The sequence below is a fragment of the Jatropha curcas genome, chromosome 6 (assembly GCF_041381405.1).
Source record: "Jatropha curcas cultivar XTBG-Jc1 chromosome 6, XTBG_Jcur_1.0, whole genome shotgun sequence".
Taxonomy (NCBI): domain Eukaryota; kingdom Viridiplantae; phylum Streptophyta; class Magnoliopsida; order Malpighiales; family Euphorbiaceae; genus Jatropha; species Jatropha curcas.
Window position 1 is genome coordinate 534,736 of NC_143156.1, and position 20,175 is coordinate 554,910.

The following is a 20,175-nucleotide window of genomic DNA, read 5'->3' on the forward strand; positions in this document are numbered from 1 at the left end:
AGAAGATAGAGACCTAACCTGGACTGGTTTCATTAGCATTAGCCCAGAAAGGCTTCATCCTTCTCATCTTGATTTAAAAATAAATGGCAAAAAATTGAATAATATCTCTGAAACTTTAAGCCAATTCTTTACCCCAGCTCCTTGCGCGCCGTTTACTAATGTTAACCTTCCGAACTTTACTTTCCCAGGAGCCAAAACCCCACAAAAAAATATGTACCTTCAAGAAAATAGTTTAACCTATCTTGATGAGTAAAAATGAATCATTTTCACTAGACTACAAGCTGTTGCTGCTGATCAATCTGCATCTGCTCGAGCCAAGATTCCAAAACAGAATCAATTTGAGAACTAGGATTTAATCCCTCACCGGATGATGCTGCACCAGAAACTGGTACACCAAACTTCTCTTTCAACATCTCAGGAGGTGATTCTTTAACCAGAGATTGGACCCATGACAGGTCTGGCTCCTCCCCATTGTTACCAAGCTCAAATGATGATGACCTTCGTAAGTGGCCTAGTTCATCTCCGCCATTAATGGACCAATCTAACTTCCCATTTGGTGAGCCCCACTTAGTCCAAGAATTCACTGGAGACTCAACAATGGAGGCTGCAGGATTGTTTGATCCGAGATCCCTTGAACTAAGGCTCCGAAGTTGTTGGTGCTGCTTCTCCCGCTGGACAAATGCAGAGAGACGAGAGCCCATTGGAGAGATAGGCTCTACACTTCTTGGTGACATCCTTCCAGGAGATCCCATACCAAATGAAGCCTGGAGTAGAGGGTGATCAACATTTTTTGGGGAGAAAACACTTGTATTGATTGGAGATAACATGCTCTGCTGCTGCTGGAATTGATTGAGAACAGCTGATTTATGTGTAGGAGAGAACACTGCAGCTGCTTGATCAGAGTATCGAGGAGAAGAGATCTCAGCAGAAAAGAGTTCTTCGAGGTTTGAAGGAGTTAGTGTTTTAGAACGACCAGAACGATTTAAAGATGCAGAATTGTTACGTGACTGTGAAAAACATGTTAAATCATTTAAAATTTGTTGCTGGGCATCAAAATCCGACAACAAATTAAGATCCTCAGGTGGGATATCGCGGGCACTAAGTGACGATCTCAAGCGACTTGATTGAAGATTGCTTGCTGGAAGATGGAGTGTCGGTACGTTTGGCTGTGGCCATGCAAGAGATGAGTGGGAAATGCTGCTCGCTGTAGGAGACATTGGTTGATTAAATGGACTAGGAGACATGGCAGAGACTGACGATGGCGAACCAGGCAATAGGCTCAAAGCAGCAGCCATGTCCATGACACTAGCTGCAGATGCAGAAGTGCGTGGAGAAGGAACAGCAGATCCTGTAGAGACATACAAGGGCCTGAGCTCCTCAGGTGTATGGGCAAAAAAGCAGACCCGTCTATTGCAACTAGTGCCATCCTTGCAAAGCCTTGTTCTGTATTGAGCTGGGTGCAACCAACACTCAAAAACCCCATGAGCATATTCACACATATCCCCACGCCGGCAGGCTCCTTTACGGAAATCAGGGCAAGGCACACAGCTGTAGTGGAACTTCCGTGGGTCTCTTCTTCGTGCATTCTCTCCAGGGTGAACAAAAGGGCACTCAGTCCAGTCATGAGAGTATGCTCGAGAACATGGGCGGACCTTGAATGAATACATGCGAAACTCATCTGTTGCATAGATGCTGTTCTTGATGTCAGGGAGCGATGGATCAATTGGATATTCTTTCTTCTCAGATGTTGTGCTTGATGGCATATCATTGTACTTAGAGGCCAATGGAGAAGATACCAACACAGAAGGAGAAGGTGGTGAACCATTTTCAGGGGAAGATGAAAGGGTTGGTGAGCTAGTACTAGAAGTACTTATTGACACCCGTAAATTGCATTCTCCAGCAGAGCCATTAGAGGTGTGTTTTCCAACAGAACCATTACAATTGGGCTCTCCAACAGAACCATTGCAATTATTCTCAGCTAATGAACCATTGGAAACGCTGTTTGATAGAAGATCTTTAAGTGTGCCCCTCATGCCATATAGCTTTGGAGGAACAACAATAACATCAACAGGACGATAGCCACTAGCATCCAGGCAATTTAGATCAGCACCTGCCGATAAAAGCAACTTAACAGCTTCAACAGCATTTTTCGATCCACCAGAAGCGGCGCAATGAAGTGCAGTGGTTTTGTCCATCCCACATAAGAGATTAACATCTGCATCTGTGTGAGTGAGTATAAACTTAAGAACATCAAGACTGCCATATGTAGCAGCAACCATTAGTGGAGTTCGGTGGTCAAGAACAATATTCTTAGATCCCTTTTGGCGACCATACCAGTACCCAACCTCATCAATAGAGGAAGCATCCCGCTCAATCAAGTGCTTAAAGCCTTCAACATCATTGTTAGCAGCAAATTCAAGTAAACTAGAAAAAGAATCCTCAGTCTCAACAGTTAGATGATTCATGTTTTTGGTTTAGGTTTAGTTTCTATACTAGATGCAGTCGGAACAGATGATGATTTTTCCAATCTCTCCAGGGATCCACAGATGCTTCAATTAGCTGGAAATTCAAACAAAAAATATCAGAAGACATTCAAAAACTGAACTTTACCATCATATTTAAATATTCTGCACAATCAAAGCGATCATATAGAACAATTTGCATGATTCCTGGTAAAGTGAAAACAGTTTGGAGAACTCAAACCAGTAAGCAATACTTCCAAATAATGAACTGGAAAAAAAAAATGAACAAGCTCTCAATTGTTTTAGATTTGAATTACAAACCATTCCAGTTTCCTACGAAATGGGTTTAGAAACGTATAAAATTTATAAGGAGCGGAATACCAAATTTCTAGCATAAATAGAAAAAAAAAAATTTCAAACTAAATCTGCTGGCATACAGCAAAATTCCCGGATATAGACATCAACTCAAAATAATAACTAAAAAGAATAATCTCATACCAAAAATAAACCAAAATAAAAAAGACCCTAACAAAGTAGAATGATCTGAAAAACAAAAAGGATTAAAACCTAAAATAAACGAGTTTAGAACACAATGAAGAAAAGGAATATTTGCCTGTGTCAAGTAATAGATCTGGTCACAATCAAGAATCATCCAAATTAACCACTACCCTAGAGCAAAAATAACACAAGCTAAGATTCTTATCTCAAGAAGAGGAATTTTTGATATGATAGTAAAGAATAAGACAAGAATCTAGCATCAAGATTGTGCAGGAATAATATCTTAAGAGATTTAAAGAGAATCCCTGAAAACAAAAAGGGGGAAATCCAATTATCACTGTATTAATCAATAAAAAAGTTCGAAAATAACAAAAGATCAAAGCTTCACACCCAATCCAATCTTTGAAAAATATAAAGCAATATAAGTATAAAATTAGGAATTAATAGAATAACCAAGATCAAACAGTTTCATAAAATCTTTTATTTCCTTGGCGCATTCAATCAGGAAAACAAATTAAAATTGTTAAAATATCCAGCAAACAAGGACTAAAAGGAACAACAATCACAACCAATACAGTAATTCAACAATGAGCTAAATATCACAATAACAAAAAATAATCAACTAAAAAACCCAGTTCAAATTCCACTGAGATAATAAAAAATATATTAATTCCAGTTCAAAATAGAAATAAAAACAAGCAAATCAGCTAATTCATAGCTAAACTAAGCTACCGATCATAGTTTTACACTAAAATACAGAAAAATGAAAGGTCAATGCACAGTCGTAAACCAATCTAAAAAAATAGCAACTCACCGATTATCGAATTTGACGCGAAGAACAGCTTATTTAACTCATAAAATAACAGATCCAACGCTATAAGCTTCTACTCATACTTGATCTAGAACAAAAAGATCAAAAGCTGATACAGGCTGTAGTGTAAGATAAAAAAAATTCAGATACAGAGAGCTTCTTGTAGCTTCTATCTCCATCATCGATGAGACCAAAGAGAGAAACGAAGAAAGAGAGGAACTTGGAGAGGAAAAGAGAGAGAGAAGAAAGCGAGAAGAGTGAAAAACAGAGTAACGTCTCGAAATTGAAATGGAAATGAAATGCAAGAAAATTTGGGGCGAATTTAAATTTAATCGCAGAGATACAGGAGAGAGAGAGAAGAAAGAAGAGCATGAAATGGAAAGGAAATGATATTGAAATGCACACCAAATGAAAGTTGAAATGCGAGTCAAATTCGAGGGAGTTGCTTTTAATGAAGTAGAGGGAGACCGATTAGGCCGGTGAGTGACGAGGCGGTGGATGACCGGTTTGGTAAGGAAAGTCAAGGGTGGGGTAACCGGTTAAAGGGAATGCGGAATTGAAAAGGAGTTATGAAAGTGGATTGAAATTGGGATTTGGAATCCGCCAATGGAAGAGGTACAAGAAAGCGGACGTCAGGGCAGTGGTCAATTTTGATTAAATTGTGGAGTCAAATCGAGGGAAAAAAGGCGTGGAGCACCAAGAGCAGAACATAATTTAAATTTCATTTCTTTCGTTTTTTTGCTATTATGTCCTTCCACTTTCTTTTATTTATTTATTTATTTCTTCTAATTTCAATCCCAAAAATATTTATCATTTTTGGATATAAATATTTGATAAGGAATGTAATCTATTGTTTTTTCCTTTTAAGTACTTCCTTTTGTTAGCTATTTTCTATTAATTTATGAGTATCGAAATTATTTTTTTTAATAATTTTATAAGATATTTCTTATTTTGATTTAATATTTTAAAAAACAATATTCCCTCTAATTTGTATTATCTGTTCATTTACCAACAAAAATTTCAATTTAAGTTTCCTTAAATGAAATTAAAATTACATTATACAACTATTTTCGGATATATATATATATATATATTAAAAGATAGAATTAGCAATGCATATATATGCTATTTTATCAATTGACAAGAATAGTATTGTTAGCTGTAATAACATTATGGATTTATATAACAGGAATAGTTATTCCTCAAATTCACTAAATTAATAAAAATATCAATAATTCAAAAGGACTCAAATTCAAAACTTTTCAACTCTTATATCAATAATCAGATATATCACCTAATCAATAACTATTCTACTTTATCATTTAAATTGAAAATTACAAAAGAAAAACAAATAAAAAATAAACCTACTCTACATTTTAAAATGATTAGTGAGCTTTTATCCGTAGTGAATCACAAACTCTTAATCTTACATATAAAATTCGTCTAAAAATACAGTACAAATCAGTTCATCAACCCCATTGATAAATATTAAAATACTTAATAGTGAGTCGAGGTAGTATCGAAACCGCCATAACATATGAAATAGCAAGTTGATATTTCTGTTTATAGGAGAATTATTCTTTGCTCAAATCATTGGATTCAAGCCAAAATCCAAAAAATTTGGCAAATACTTGCATTGTTTATATCATAAAGGCCTAATAGATTGTCTTCTATGCTTTAGCATTATAAAAACAAAGGATTTATGTCCAAAACAATATATATATATATATATATATATATATATATATATATATGGAGGAGATGGCAACTAAGCATATTGTTATTGCCTTAACCTTTTCCCACCCAAAAATTCCCATAATTAAGAGTTAGTGAGTTATCCACTTTAATATATTTAACTAAAAGACAAGGTTGGGTGGTTAAAGTTGTTTTCAACACTTAAAATTAATAATACTTAGCTTTTTATTAAGTTGATTTGGTTAAAGTTTGCAAATTGCAAATGATATGTAATTGGGTTAGGCAAAGTAGTGTAGTTCAATGTTGCAATTTTGTGAACTTTGGAGATATGGACATAAAATGAAACATGCTCTTATGAAAAGTATTGTAGTTTGGTATAACAAACTTCTAAGTATTTCCTTTTTTTTTTTTTTCTTTGAAGAAAAGAGAAAAATAGAACAACCGTCTATATTTTTAAAGGTAAAATATATCTCAATCTCTAAATTATATCATAATTAACACTTCTGTCCATCTATTTTTAAGAAATTATTATGATATTTCTAACTTTTACTTTAAATTCATTATCATATCTTTCCGTAAAAAAATTAAGCATTTTTTGTTGAAAAAGTGAACGTATTTCATCTAATCGTGGATCTGACTAATGATAAATAACTTATTTTTTGGATAAAAGGATTTAATAGTTAGCTTAAAACAAAAGTTAGGGACTCACAATAATTTCTCGAAAATAAAGAGACAAAATTGTTAATTAGGATATAATTTAAACACCAAAGTGTACTTTTCCCTATTTTTATTTGCAAGTTTCTTCTTTCATTTTTTTTTTTTAATGAGGTTTTGGATAGAATTTTTCTGTTAAGATAAACAATAAACTTAATACTTATTAATTAAATAGATTAATTATAATTAAAATAAGGTGTTGGCTGTTTTTTTTTTAAGTATTATTATTATTGGTTGGTTCATACGCATGTTACTACATATATTATATGTAATTATTGTTGTATTAGTATATTTAAAAAGAATAGTGTAACCCATTCCACGATATTAAAAAAAAGAAAATTTGTTAATATTTCATTAATTGAATAATTAAATTTAAGAATTATATTTAATAAAGTTTAACTTAATGTTTAACATTTAATGTCAATAAATTAGAAGTAATTAATATTTAAATTAGAAAGAAAATTAACCCAAAAAAAAAAAAACAAAAATCAACAAAATGTTACCTCATTTAAAAAGAATAATATGATCTCACCTTATCTAATTTTGATATTACTTATTCCCTCCACTTTGATAATTTAAGACAAAATAAAAGTTGATGGTATGACTATTATTCTATTTTGTATTTATTATTCATTTAAGTTGTACACAAAAAAATCATTTTCAAGAATCTATTAAATTTTAATAGAATAGCATATGATGTGGTAATAAGGGATTATATATATATATATATATATATATATGTATATGAAACCAATATAAGGCTTCAATTGTTATAATAATATTTAATGATATATACATTTTTCATATAAAAAAAAAATCTCCTAGTTGCATTAAAATATTTCATATTTTAGATACATTTCATTCTTTTAAATTTTATAAATTTATTTCACACTTGTCATGTCACTGAATAATTATTATTTTTTAAATCTATATCAATATTAACATTTGAAATAAGGTAATATCCAAACCAGACTCTCAATAATTAATATTTCAGACTTCAAGCCACTCATTTTACAAATAAAATTTACATCGGACTACAATCTATTTTCGCTGATCCAATCAACTGGTGATCACCAATAATCATTTAGTATAATTTTTTTATTAATATATATAACATTGGGTTGAGAAGATTATATAATAAAAACAAGTGTGTTATCCCATGAGAAACAAGATAATATATACAATTAATATATGGAATTTTATATTCATCACACTCACCATTTCCTGTGCTCAAAATTGGATTTAAGTGGTATTTTCAATGTATTTGTTCTATAAATATAATTCTAGTTATATGATATATTTCTTTTTTTTTTTTTCTTCATTTCATGCCCCACATGTTGGATATAATAAAAATGTTAATTAATATTTCTGCAACAAAAAAACTGTCTGTTAGGTATCTTTCCTATCACAAAGCTTCCTTTACCTTCTTCATGGAAGAAGATGTAATGAGAAAATGACTTATGTGATGGGAACCAAAAAAATAAATAAATAAATGTGTTGAGACAAAATAAACTAGACCACAAAATTGAAAATTAGATAAAAAATTAGTAAATTTGGATAATTAATAATAATGTTGAGAATTGAATCTCACAAATTTTCTTTGTTCTTTAGTCCACCATCCATAAAAGAATTTCCTCTTTTTTCTCCTTTTCTTTTTGAAATTTCTTGCTAGAAATTAATGCTGATAATCTTTCAACTTAATTGATGAAAAAAATTTAAAAAGATATAGAAAATGGAAATTAATTGAAAGTGAAAAAAAAAATGAAAAATTTATGGCCCATGCAGGTCTCGAACCTGCGACCTTCGCGTTATTAGCACGACGCTCTAACCAACTGAGCTAATAGGCCAGTTAATAAGCATATATCAACCTTGAGTAAAAATCCAAGAATACCTTCCTTCTATACTATTATATTTATAATAATTAGAAGCCAGAGTGTATAATTGACTTCAAGAGGTCGGAGGGATATCAAATTAATGAATTTATTAAATCAAATGATTATTAATGATTGTCCTTCTTTTATAATTTATGATAATTAGAGCCTTAACATAATAATTATTTTTTAAAATAAATAGAGAGCTCTCATTGTCTAAAAGGATGAGAGGGACATCAAATTAATAAATTTATTAAATTAAATAATAATTATATATATACTATTGCTTCAAGTCAAATATTATTTTGAGCAATTTCAATGAGTTGCATTTGAATTAGGTTACCATCAAGTTGAACTACAAAGTGATCTCAAGTCCATGTCAAATTAATGTTACATATCTCAACCTAAATTAAATCAAGTCATATTGGATTATCATCACTATTATATTTTTAATGACAAAAAATATATTAAAAATAATTTAACATAAATACTTTCAAAGTTAGTTGAAAATAAAAAATAAATAAATAACAATAAAGTAAAATAATTAATAAAAGTTACATATATAATTAACATATATAGTTGTTAAATTCTTCGTGTTATTAATATATATTTATTATTTTATATCAGATTAAACGATTTACTTCTAAATTTATTTTAACAAGTCAAGTTTTGAAAATCGATCAACAATTTAGTTGAATTATTCTTCATCAAATTAGGATAATTTCAAATTAAATAATAATTCGAACTGATTACAGATTGAATTTGAATAAATAAATTTGGATCGAAATTACAAATTGAATCAAGATTTGCCACATTCTTTCATTTTCAAGCTCATTAGATAAACAAAATTGAAAGAAACATCTCCCATGTTCAATCACATAGGCATACAAACAAAAAAGGATATAAATGCAGGCCCTCACATTGTAGAAAACACACCAATATAGCTAAGCTAGGGTTTCTATTTTTTCTCTTATCTCTTTGAAAACTCCATCTCAACTACCTTCGAAAGAAGCTAAGTTTGATATAGATAGAGATTAGCAAACAAAAACCCATTTGGACCCATTTTGAAAAGCATTCCTTGGTGATGAGCCATATGAAGATGCGCCTCTCAAATCAATCAGAAAAACCCACTACCATTGTATTTCATCGTCTTCTTGACAGTGACACAATTTTTTGGACTGTTCATTTAGCTCCCTCTAATGGGAACCAGTCCAATGTGGACCTAAACACCATGATATTACCTTCTATTTTTGTCTATTGTCCTCACACTTGGCATCAAAATACTGCATAGACACTTCAGAGGCTCTTTTAGTTCCCATAATGGGAATCAATCCCATGTGGGTCTAACCATTTTCTTTCATTGTCTAATCGGTTTTGGTGCATTGCATTATATTCAAAAACATATGTATAATTTTTGTTATATTAAAGATAAAATTATTTCTTTTCCAATATAGTTTTGAACATCAGAGATTTAGATATTATTGAATCAAATTCATTGAATTGATAGAAATTTTTATGGTGAAAAGAATTCGAATATGAGATCTTACATTCTTTATATATTGAAAGTGAAATATCAACTAAATTTTGATCATATTCGGTAAAATTAACTGTTTTAATAATTATTAATTATCTTAATAATTGTCTGTTACGTTGCTAGAGTTTCATCAAATGTTAAAAATGCTTCGTAGTCTGTTATTTTAAACTCTAAATACTGTATAAAATTTCATCGCTAAACATTATAAATAATAAAGATGGCATTTTAACCCTAGTCAAAATGTTAAACGTTGCGTGACAACTAATTGTGTCTAAAGAACGCATATACCTGATCGACTAAATTGAAGACTTTTTTTTTTTATGGTATTATCAAAAATTTCTAAAATCAATATTAGAAAAATCAAAATAAACGATAGATAGTTGATGTTGAAAAACAAGTTGTCTATACCCTTATCACCCTACACCTGGCATGCCTAGATTGAATGCACAGACTATTATGAGATCAATTGACCTATTAATTTTGGTTTAAAAAGATGATTCTTCTTCTTCAACAGTTTCTTTGTCCCTCTTCTTATAGAAGATTAGAAACTCAGTGGTCTTGGTCTGTAGAAAATTAATGGTATTATCTTGGTCGACGAGAACCAGTACAGTTTCTGTTTCCATTGGAATAGCACTCACCATCAAGTAGAGAGGTCCCATGCACAGCACAGAGATAGCTATGGACATGAACCTTACCATGTGGAATGATCTCCACCGTAAGATTTGCAGAATAATTGAAATTATAGCTATGATTAAAACAATAAATAATCTATCAATGAAATGTGGATTCAAATGATAAGTAATCCCCCAAGAAATGATAGAAATGAAACGATAAACGATTCCAATTTCTTGAAGAATGATAATTACGATTTCGATTCTTGAAAAGCGTAATATATTGTTCCTCCACTTATTTTTTTTCTCGTATAATCAAAATATAATACTTGTCATTCTAATTATCATTTAATATCAAATTAAATTTAACTATGTATAAAGACAATTTATTAAAGTCTTTCCTTTTTCCAAAAATAAAGAAAATTTTTTTTTTTTTCTAAATAAAATACTTTCTTGCATGGTACCTTCCATTTGGAACTTAGAAGGATTAGTACTACATTACACGTTACATGTAGAAAAAAGTCTAGACAAGAATTGACTATATATATATATATATATAAATTTGTCATTTCATTTAGAAATTATTTTGATGCCAAGAAAATTATGGAAAATCAGAAACATTGTTGAAAAAACGGAGAAAAACAATTATCTGAGTCACATGCATGATTGAATACACGTAATTGTTCCACCAACAAACGACATAGCTCTTAATCTTATGCATTAATAAGCAAATAAATCCACGACGTCGCCCGCTACTATAATAAGAGTCCACACAAACGACAACAGAGTTAATATGTCGTTTCAAGCATCCATGCACAATTTCTCATTCACATTCTCTCTCTTTCCTCTTGGAATGATAGCTGTATACCATATATATTCTGTATATTTAAATAATTATTTTATTTTTAATAAAGTGAACAAAAGAGTTTATTATATTATCCATTATAAATTATATCGTAAATAAAAAAACACTAAATAAAATTATTTACATACTGTTAAAAGTTATAAAACTTAAAAGATTAAAAAAAAAAAAAAAAAGAGAATAAAGAAAAGGTAAAGAAACAACACACTACTCCTTTGTTTTAATTTTCTTTTGTCCTCCTTTAACCACTTTCTTAACAAATCCTTTTAGACCTTTCTTCTCCTTTTTCTCAATCTTCTTCTGTTCCTCCTTCCTCTCAGTCACAAGCTCTTCCTCCAACTGAATACACAGCTGATACAATAAATTAGCATACCAAATAAATAAAAAGTCATTAAATCAAACGGCTATAATTATTTCAAATTTCCAATCATAATTGTTTTTTCCTTACCTTAAGTAAACGTTCCTCTGCCTGATCAAGCCTCTCAATGAGAGTGCCTTTGATTTCAGTCTCAGTCATCACACGGTTGATCGGACGGCAGTGCTTCTCTAGACATTTTGGAGAAAAATCAATGGATGATACTTGACCTTCACTTGTAAGTGTCCCACTTGATGGAGTAGATGCAATCGAGCTCTTTGGAGACCTGTTGCTGCTTCCTCTAATTTCTTCTAGTTGCCTCAACTGTTCATCACATGTATAAATGTCACGAAACACGATAATTTTTATTATTTTTAAATTTTTTTTTATTATTTTTAATTTCTTTAATTATATTATATTCCATTAAATTAGTTTGAGCTCACGAAAAAGAACCTAACTTTTCTTTTTCCCCTTTTCAGCAAACAGATCAAGAGGCCTAAATTTACCTTTAAAAAAGCTAAAAAAAAAAAGAATATTGAAAAAAAAAAACCTAATACACGTGTCAAGAATTGTCACTCAAAAGAGTGCAAACACACAAAAAGATCATACCATATTATCCACACGGCCCAATCTAGACAGAATGGGCTCTTCAGCGATGACCGCCATTGCTAATTCTTTCGCCGGAAAATTCAACTGATTTTCACTTTTCTTTCTTTCTTTTTTTAAGGATTGGATCGAATGTAGTAGTTACAAAACTCAATCTGTTCTTATATATAGGAATTGTCTAACATTGACACGTTTCCAACATCTAAGGTAAGTGTTTGTCTTTTCGTTTTACACGTGGCAATATCAGGACGAGGAAGATGATGATAAGGACAATGATGATGTATGCAGGTAATACTGTGTTGACACGTCGTCCGCTCGCATGCAATACAAAGGGGTTATATAATCGAGTTTTCTGTTTTTTGTTGGATTATATAGTTGAGTTTTTCTGTTTCTTGGATTAAGAGAACATCAAAGATGGAGATCTAGATTTTGAATCCTGGCCGTTTGTTTTGATAATATATACGTGTACGGTGCAGATAAGCTGTCTAAAATTCAGGTACTTAGTTAGAACTTATTTGTCAGCGTTTGACGTTAGTAAATTAATTGATTCTTCTTATTTTTTATAAAATTGAATGATTCAATTTCTTTAACTCTTATAAAAAGTCAAAAGTTGACAATTTTATGTTTAATCGCGATAATTTTATATAAAATCACCATAAATTTATAAAATTGCTAAAAATTCCACAAATCAGATGCCCGTGAATTTCTCGTGTGCTAGTCTCTCACAAAAACCTGTAAATTAATCTGGACCAAAGAACTTCCGGTACAAATTAGTTTCCATAGAGTATATAATGTAGAAGAAGATTTGCTTGTGAACATGTAAAGTTACAGAATAAATAGAATCTTTGTTCCACTAGATTAAGTACTATCCATAACTTCATATATCCACAATAGTACAGTTTTGATCACTCATGGAACAACAATATAATTTAATTTAATATGACCACCTATAATCTGCACAGAGATGTAAATTCACAGACCAAAAGATCACAAAAAAAAAAAAAAATGCAAGATTTGCATAACAACTTCACTTCCTTTGTGGAAGTTTCAGATTTTCTCTTTTAACAGTTGATTCCACATTGCTGCACATCAGGACCTGTTACGCTTGTAGTGAATGGATCAACTCTTACCCATAAGAGAGAGAAAATGGAAGCAAGGAGAATAGACCAGACAACGACAATGGTCGGTGTTCGGTTCTGGCGACCCATCAAACCTTTAAGGAATGGATAAAGATGGACAATCACCCAGAAGGCGAAGAAAAGCTTGCCGAAAAGAGGACCCCATGATTGATAACCACTGTTAATAGCATAGGATATTCCGGCAACGACGCCTACTATGTTAACGATGAGGAGAGTGGTTGGTGGGATTAAAAGAGTTGTCCATTTGAACATGTAAAGTTCGGCAAAGTCTCCATCCTCGTCCGATGCCTTGGAGGTGACGGTGAAATTGGTGTCAATGCCAGCAAGTACTTTAAGCAGACCTTGGAAAACAGCAAAAAGATGGGCTGAAACTCCTCCGATGACCCAAAACTGTTCATTTCTCCACCATTCATCAATTCCGACACCGCTCCATCTCATTTCCAAAATACCAGTTGCAAAGATGGAAAGAAAGAGAGATATAAACCATATACTTGCAAGGTTACTAATCTGCAAAGAGAACAAGACAAACAAATGAAATTTAATATATTCTAATGATGCAAGATTAATATCGTGTCTTACATTGATGTTGAAACTGTTTTTCAGAAAACATATCATTTGAATGCTGGAAAAAGCAGTTCAGGAGAATAGTTTACTGTTTTGATGCTTTTATGATTAAAAAAATATATATATATGAATTTCACCCTTAAAAATGAATATTAGCAACCTCGGATCAACATTTTCAGCGGTAGCTCAAACAGTAATGTTAAATAGTCTATCAACGGATACTGTTTACTAACCTGTGGAATAATGAACTTGTTTGTAAGTAGACAGACAGCTGGGAGTGTGCAGTACATGAGAAGAGGAATGGCTGTGATGGGATAAATTGTAGTGTTTATATATGCGAACCTCTCTAGCCATTTCAGTCTACCACCATAACCATACCAAATTGGACAATGCCGACTGAAAAGAATTTCCACTGAACCCAAAGCCCATCGAAGCACTTGGTTCAAACGATCTGAAAGATTAATGGGAGCAGACCCTTTAAAAGCTGGACGCTTGGGCATGCAGTAAATTGACCGCCAACCACGGGCATGCATCTTAAATCCAGTAAGAATATCTTCTGTAACAGAACCATAGATCCATCCAATCTACAGGTCAAGAGATAAACATTAATACCACTATGAAGAACCATAGAGCAAAGCAAACAACTACAGCCTGATTTTAAAGATGAATAATCCTTCAAAAGCATTAGAGCATATACTAATTTGATTCACTGTGACAAGCACCTAGTACTTGCTTCAGTTCAAAGAAATCAGCATACCTCGCTTCCCCAATCTGTTTTGTCCTCATACCCACAGCTGATAACATGAATAGCCTCTTTAAGAAGAGTCTCTGGTGTTGCAGACTGAGGAACACCACCATTCTCCATTAGTGTGGAAGCAACAAAAACAGCAGACTGGCCAAACCTTTTTTCCAGGCTCATTTGTGACATTAGTAGTGACTTCTCATCATCAAATCCAGCACCTGAATTTACAATGTGCAAGGGAATATCTAAGTAATCTCTAATGGAACTCCACCTTTCATCAATGAATCAATTCATGCTACCCAGACATGACCATTGCTATAAAAAAATATATATATTGCTTACAGAATTGCAAAGTAGACATTAATCTTGCAGTCATATAAAAAATTTGACCATAATGTTGCTATGACAAGTTTAGATGTTAAATATTACAAACTGTAAAAGTAAACATACCTTCAACCCCCTCTTCTATATCTTCCAGGCTGAAAATTGGCACAGTGGGATCAACATTCTTTCCAGATTTCTTTTTGTCTGAACCCTTTTTACTTGAGTTTGAACTCTTCTTTCGTGATCCACCACAGAGAGAAGATAGAAACCCAGGTTTCTTATGCTTGGGTTTAAGAGGAGGTTCATAGCCATACAAGGCTGTTCTATTGAAGACACATCCAGTACCCACATAAACAGGGCCTTGAATACCATCCAAACCCCTCAAGTTTATCTGAATTTTAAAAGGTAGTTATACATTATAAATAATGAAGCAAAATAAAGCAATTATCTGCAGCATTTTTTTATTATTCATTATGCCATAGCAAACGTGTTGCAGCGAGGCACTAATAAATCATTGCATGACATCATATAAAAGAATTTATTACTTTGAAAAAGGTATGAAGAACTTACATCAAAGAAAACAGTGTTGCGATTGGCATATCGATCATTCCTATCAATACCATCAAATCTCTGGGGAAACTGAACATAACAGACATGTTTTCCAAGATTGGGATCCATCATGAAACACATAGCTTCCCTCAAAGCTTTGCTGTTGTTTATGTAGTGATCACAATCAAGATTCAGCAGGAAAGGTCCATTAGTAAGAACAGCTGAAACTCTGACCTGCAAGAGTTGCAAGCGCCACCAAATGTGAGATGAGCCTGGGGAAAAGAAAATAATATCCTACTTTTATATGAATATACTTACAAGTGCATTCATTGCACCAGCTTTCTTGTGGTGTTGAAAGCCTGGACGCTTTTCACGAGAAACATAAACTAGCCGTGGCAGCTCATTACCCTCAGCATCAAGACCTCCATTTTGGCCTAAGAAAACCTGAAACAAAATAATCAGACACTTAATGGCATTGTAGTAACAGGACCTGCAAGCAATGAGTTAGGGATTCAACTCCCCTCAGCCAACGTGATGCAAACCAAACATGCCAAAATATTGGAATACAGCTGAGTGTGAGGAAATGCAATATATAAGACAGAATAATGACGTCTTACCTCCGCCCCCACCCCCCCCTTTTTTCTAACCTCCCAACGTGAGAAGTCTATTGTGTGTGCTTTGACACAATTAGGTGACAACAGAATAATCAATTTCGCATGAAAGATACATATTTACAAATTAATCAAACCATAATGAATAGAAATTTTTTGTTACCTGGATCATTCCAGGATGGTCTCTGGTGTTATTTCCTGGCCATGGGGTACCATCTTGCATAATCCATCCTTCCTCAGGAACTTTTTGTGCCTTTGCAACAAGCCCATTAACACGGACTTTAAATTCTTCATATTCTCTCTGCAAGAGAATTAGAGAAGAGGAAAGAGTAAAAAGGTCAAATTTAATTATGTTAAGAATTCAGTGCAAATAAGAACACATTTACAATAATCTCACCTTCATAGCTCTACGATCCTTTACAAATGATGTTTGAACTTTGTCTTTCAAGTAGTCAATCTTCTGAGCAAAGTACCATTCTGGAGCCCGTGGCTCAATGTTATATTTCTTGCAGAAAGGTACCCATTTCCTTGCAAACTCTGAAGTCTCAGACAAAGCTTCAAAGGTCAACATTGCAGCACCATCATCAGAGACATAGCAAGAAACCTTGTCAACTGGATAGTCAACTGCAAGAATGGATAGCACAGTGTTTGCCGTCACAAGAGGAGGCTCCTTCAATGGGTCCACAGTACTGACAAAAATGTCAACTGCAGCTAATTGTGAAGGTTCTCCCTCACGATCATATCTGTAATAATATAGAAAAACAATTAGTGATCTGAACATATAAAAAAGAAAATGCAAAGAACTCAGCAAATCTAAACACACAGAACAACATTTGTTCACAAACAAGATACATGGGGAAACAGGTAGAGAAAGCATAATACCTTAAAGCAAGCCTGTCAAGATATGTTTCCCGGTTCACAGGGAGCCATTTTGGGAACTGATCCAAAATCCAGGACATAGCAAACCAAATCTCACATATCACAGATATTAACCACAATGGATATGCATTAGTCACAGGATTTGTTATTCGGTAGTGCAAGAAAATGCAGAGGATAGCCAGCCGCAAAACAATGACCATCCTGTATGGATTAATCCTAGATGATGGAACGGAAACCTTTCTTGAAAGAGGTTGCCGAGCTTCATCATTCCTGCAAAACGAAAGGGCACAATAAATCATAGCCCCTCATATGGCACTGGATTAAGAAATAAATAACAAAGACAAATATTGTATTAAACAAGCACAGTAAAAGAAGCAATGAAAAAGAGCATGCTAACCTAACATTAGGAACACCAATGAGTTCTATAATTTAATCAGGTAGAAACTTACAAAAGAGAGTCATCCACAAGAACATCAGTGCTGGCATCAATGTCTCCAACTCCCCTTTCAGAAGGAGCTTGGCCAGTGCTCATAGGAATAACATTCTTCTCCTGCTTCATTTTCCAGCCATCAACTCTCTCTTTCCAGGCCACATTGCCAAGTCCTGGTGAACCGAACTCCCTCACTGGCCTATTAGCTGCAAAAAGAATGTAATGAACTCCTGGAATCAGCATCACATATGACTGGAAAAACATGGGCAGAGAACATATTCCATGAGAAAGAAAAAGTTACGTGATTGATTGACATCAGCTGGATAAGGCAGAGGATCGATGCGCTTCCCACCACCAACTCCAGGAGATGCCATAGAAATATGCTCAGGTGATGCAGCAGACAGCTCTCCAGAAACCTAAAAGTTTGGTAGCTGAAGTTTAAGTTTATTTCAATTTCTTCCTAAACCAGATTAACAAAAAAAAACCAGATGCTTATTGAGCTACCTCATGCCCATTGGTTAGTAGAGGAATATGGTTATGAGAAACCTCTTTATCATAATTTGGAGCCCCAACATCCTCCCCTCGCCCATACCTCATCTGCCAGCTCAACATGCGTTCTGAAATCTTCTGCTTCTGGTTTTGAGTTTCAGATGAGTAATTGAAATCACTGGCAACCTCATCAGCATCACCGTCACCATCTTCCTCTCTATCACCAAGAATGGCAGGGCTACCTGAAAATTGCCCAAAGAATCAGCAAAAGATATATTTAGAAACAAAAAATTATTCAAAGATGTGAGTTACCATGACAAGAGTGACATTTTCATTTTCCAATTCATTAAAAGGCAGTTCGTAATGTATATGCACAAACTCTAAAAATGAATGTGATAGATGCTAAATATTACAGCACATAACAAAACAGCCAATAATAACAATTTCCTTAGATTCTAACAAGTAAACACCAGATTAAAATTCCACTGACAAAATGAATTCAACAAACCTTTCTGTCTCTTATATCTGGTTTTGCATTGAGGGCAAGACTGATTCCCATCCTTCCTCTCGTATTCATAGCAAGGCCTACACACTGGAAATGCACAAACATCGCAAGCAATGAATGGATCACCAGCCACAGTTTTGCCAACATTATCACCACATATTTGGCAGACCTGTCCACCCACATTCTTCATGGGCTTTGAATGAGCATCCAAGGATTACAATTGCACACATTTCAGAAAATCAGTAAAGAATTACCATTAGTGTAATTTCACCATCTAAACTATCTACCAAAAATTATAATAAATCATAAAATATTAGAAAGTAGGAAACTGCAGAAAGACTTCCAAATTCAAACTTTTAAGTCCCAGTAAATATGCTGAGACAGCAGAGAAAAAGGAAACCAGCACTTCCAACATTTCAATTTATGACCAAGTAATGGTTTCCTTTCTACTAAACTTAATTGCTTGAACCATTGGGTTTTTCTTCTGTGATATTTTCCCATTTTGGAAACAAAATCAGCACAAGAAAGTTTACTGCACCATAGAGTACATTCTATTTTTACTGATATTCAACCACACTTTGATGCTTACCCCAGTTTCACCTTCAGACTCCATCGACGCCTACTACTCTTCTGCGTCCAGAAGATATGAACAATGGATAGAAAAGGCTGTTCAGTCTCGAAAAGCTTTATGCATGCTTCACCACACAATAAGTTAAAAAAAGATTCTCCCTTTACTTATTCTTCCACTTCGAAAGTAACTTCTTATATTTCAAATCTGCAAACAAAGAGAATATAGAGTATTTAATAAGCAAGAACTCTCTTAAACGAGACACACACACAGGGAGAATGAAACGTTTATCCTTTATCAGCTGAGGAAATGTAAGAGGAAAAAGGGCTTTACTTATTTATATTTTTCCCTTTCATTTACAATCCAATAGAAACAAACACTCAAAAATAAAAAACTGAGTCAATCAAGTCTACCTATCCTTGATTTCTTGGTAACAGAATAGTGAAGTTCATCAAAAAACAAGGCAGATTAACCTCAACATTCTAAATCAAAGATCAAATTTCAACCTCCTTTTCCTTTTCCCAAATTTTCTCAGTCATCAAACAGACACTATCAAAATCATCACCAAATGATAAAGAAATAGTTGAAACCTCTGAAGGCTAAATCAGCAGAAAACATCTAAATTCCTTCATCCAGCTAACTCCCTCAACTTTCTGAGCCTCCAAACAAAACACTAGGCATTCAACACTATGATAACAAAATCAAAAACAAAAAGAACATACATTTCTCGATCCCCTAAGAACCCAATTGAATTTTCTTAAAAAGAAAAGAAATTTGGTAAAATCTCCATCAGATCTCACAAGAAGAGAGAGAAAGCAAGAGAAAATCTCCAAAAAGGAAAAAAAAAAAAAAAAAAAAAAAAAACAAAGAGAGAGTCAAGAGACTTACAGAGTGAAAATCAAAGATCAAAACAATACAATCAAGGAGAAGATAACAAATGAGAGAGAGCAACCCAATTGTCCTCCAGCCCAGTATACAAGCAATGCAGGCTAATCTCTTTCTCTCTCTAACTTTTTCTCTGTCAGTGTGTGCATTTATATATATATATATATAGAGAGAGAGAGAGAGAGAGAGAGAGAGAGAGAGAGAGAAAGAGAGGAGATAGGTGCAATATAGCTGTAAATGAATGTATGTATGAAAATTATAATAGAGAAAAACTCGCTTACAAGAGATGAAAGTGACACTGCAGCTGTTAGAGAGAGAAGTCCACCGACAGTGTGATATAGGAATTAGAGAGAGATACAAATTATGGAAATGGAGTTTAATTCTGAGGTAGACGATAACACAATCCAACATTCTCAATTTTAAAAATATACATCCAAACATTTCCTTTACTTGGCTAAAAATTTCCAAAAA

The 20,175-nt window shown here is 33.3% G+C and overlaps 3 protein-coding genes and 1 non-coding gene across 6 annotated transcripts; all 4 read right to left on the reverse strand.

Annotated features, from left to right (window-relative positions):
* Positions 1-187: 187 nt before the first annotated feature.
* On the reverse strand, positions 188-4,067 carry LOC105628702 (zinc finger CCCH domain-containing protein 30). The gene is made up of 2 exons (XM_012210174.3): positions 3,775-4,067; positions 188-2,559 (listed from the first exon to the last, which is right to left on the reverse strand). Exon 2 carries the CDS (start codon positions 2,463-2,465, stop codon positions 270-272), a length of 2,196 nt encoding a protein of 731 aa, XP_012065564.1. The 5' UTR covers positions 2,466-2,559; positions 3,775-4,067; the 3' UTR covers positions 188-269.
* A 3,886-nt stretch (positions 4,068-7,953) lies between these two features.
* Positions 7,954-8,027, reverse strand: TRNAI-AAU (transfer RNA isoleucine (anticodon AAU)). Its single transcript has one exon. It is a non-coding gene; the product is annotated as a tRNA-Ile (tRNA).
* A 3,083-nt stretch (positions 8,028-11,110) lies between these two features.
* Positions 11,111-12,177, reverse strand: LOC105628704 (uncharacterized). 2 transcript variants are annotated; one of them, XM_012210178.4, is made up of 3 exons: positions 12,023-12,177; positions 11,507-11,737; positions 11,111-11,397 (listed from the first exon to the last, which is right to left on the reverse strand). In XM_012210178.4, exons 1-3 carry the CDS (start codon positions 12,077-12,079, stop codon positions 11,266-11,268), a joined length of 420 nt encoding a protein of 139 aa, XP_012065568.1. In that variant the 5' UTR covers positions 12,080-12,177; the 3' UTR covers positions 11,111-11,265. The 2 variants fall into 2 exon arrangements, with proteins under 2 accessions (XP_012065568.1, XP_012065567.1); XM_012210177.4 differs by having other exon boundaries at positions 11,111-11,409.
* Positions 12,178-12,844: 667 nt separating this feature from the next.
* CEV1 (Cellulose synthase family protein) lies at positions 12,845-20,125 on the reverse strand. 2 transcript variants are annotated; one of them, XM_089722975.1, is made up of 15 exons: positions 19,986-20,125; positions 18,841-19,026; positions 18,255-18,444; positions 17,762-17,988; positions 17,559-17,673; positions 17,277-17,463; positions 16,831-17,097; positions 16,346-16,691; positions 16,112-16,249; positions 15,656-15,781; positions 15,359-15,571; positions 14,915-15,179; positions 14,480-14,682; positions 13,956-14,306; positions 12,845-13,665 (listed from the first exon to the last, which is right to left on the reverse strand). In XM_089722975.1, the coding sequence occupies exons 2-15, from the start codon at positions 18,862-18,864 to the stop codon at positions 13,081-13,083; spliced, it is 3,237 nt and encodes a 1,078-aa protein (XP_089579101.1). In that variant the 5' UTR covers positions 18,865-19,026; positions 19,986-20,125; the 3' UTR covers positions 12,845-13,080. The 2 variants fall into 2 exon arrangements, with proteins under 2 accessions (XP_089579101.1, XP_089579100.1); XM_089722974.1 differs by lacking the exon at positions 19,986-20,125 and adding an exon at positions 19,708-19,904.
* Between the last annotated feature and the right edge of the window lie 50 nt (positions 20,126-20,175).

Coding starts and splice junctions, on each gene's coding strand:
- LOC105628702 (XM_012210174.3), bottom strand. CDS start 2,465: ATGAATCATCTAACTGTTGAGACTGAGGATTCTTTTTCTAGTTTACTT.
- CEV1 (XM_089722975.1), bottom strand. CDS start 18,864: ATGGAGTCTGAAGGTGAAACTGGG. Junction 17,464..17,558: donor AGCTGATGTCAATCAATCAC/GTAACTTTTTCT, acceptor TTCTTTTTGCAG/CTAATAGGCCAGTGAGGGAG. Junction 17,098..17,276: donor CTTGTGGATGACTCTCTTTT/GTAAGTTTCTAC, acceptor TTCGTTTTGCAG/GAATGATGAAGCTCGGCAAC.
- LOC105628704 (XM_012210177.4), bottom strand. CDS start 12,079: ATGGCGGTCATCGCTGAAGAGCCCATTCTGTCTAGATTGGGCCGTGTG. Junction 11,738..12,022: donor TGGGCCGTGTGGATAATATG/GTATGATCTTTT, acceptor TGTGATGAACAG/TTGAGGCAACTAGAAGAAAT. Junction 11,410..11,506: donor CAGAGGAACGTTTACTTAAG/GTAAGGAAAAAA, acceptor TTATTGTATCAG/CTGTGTATTCAGTTGGAGGA.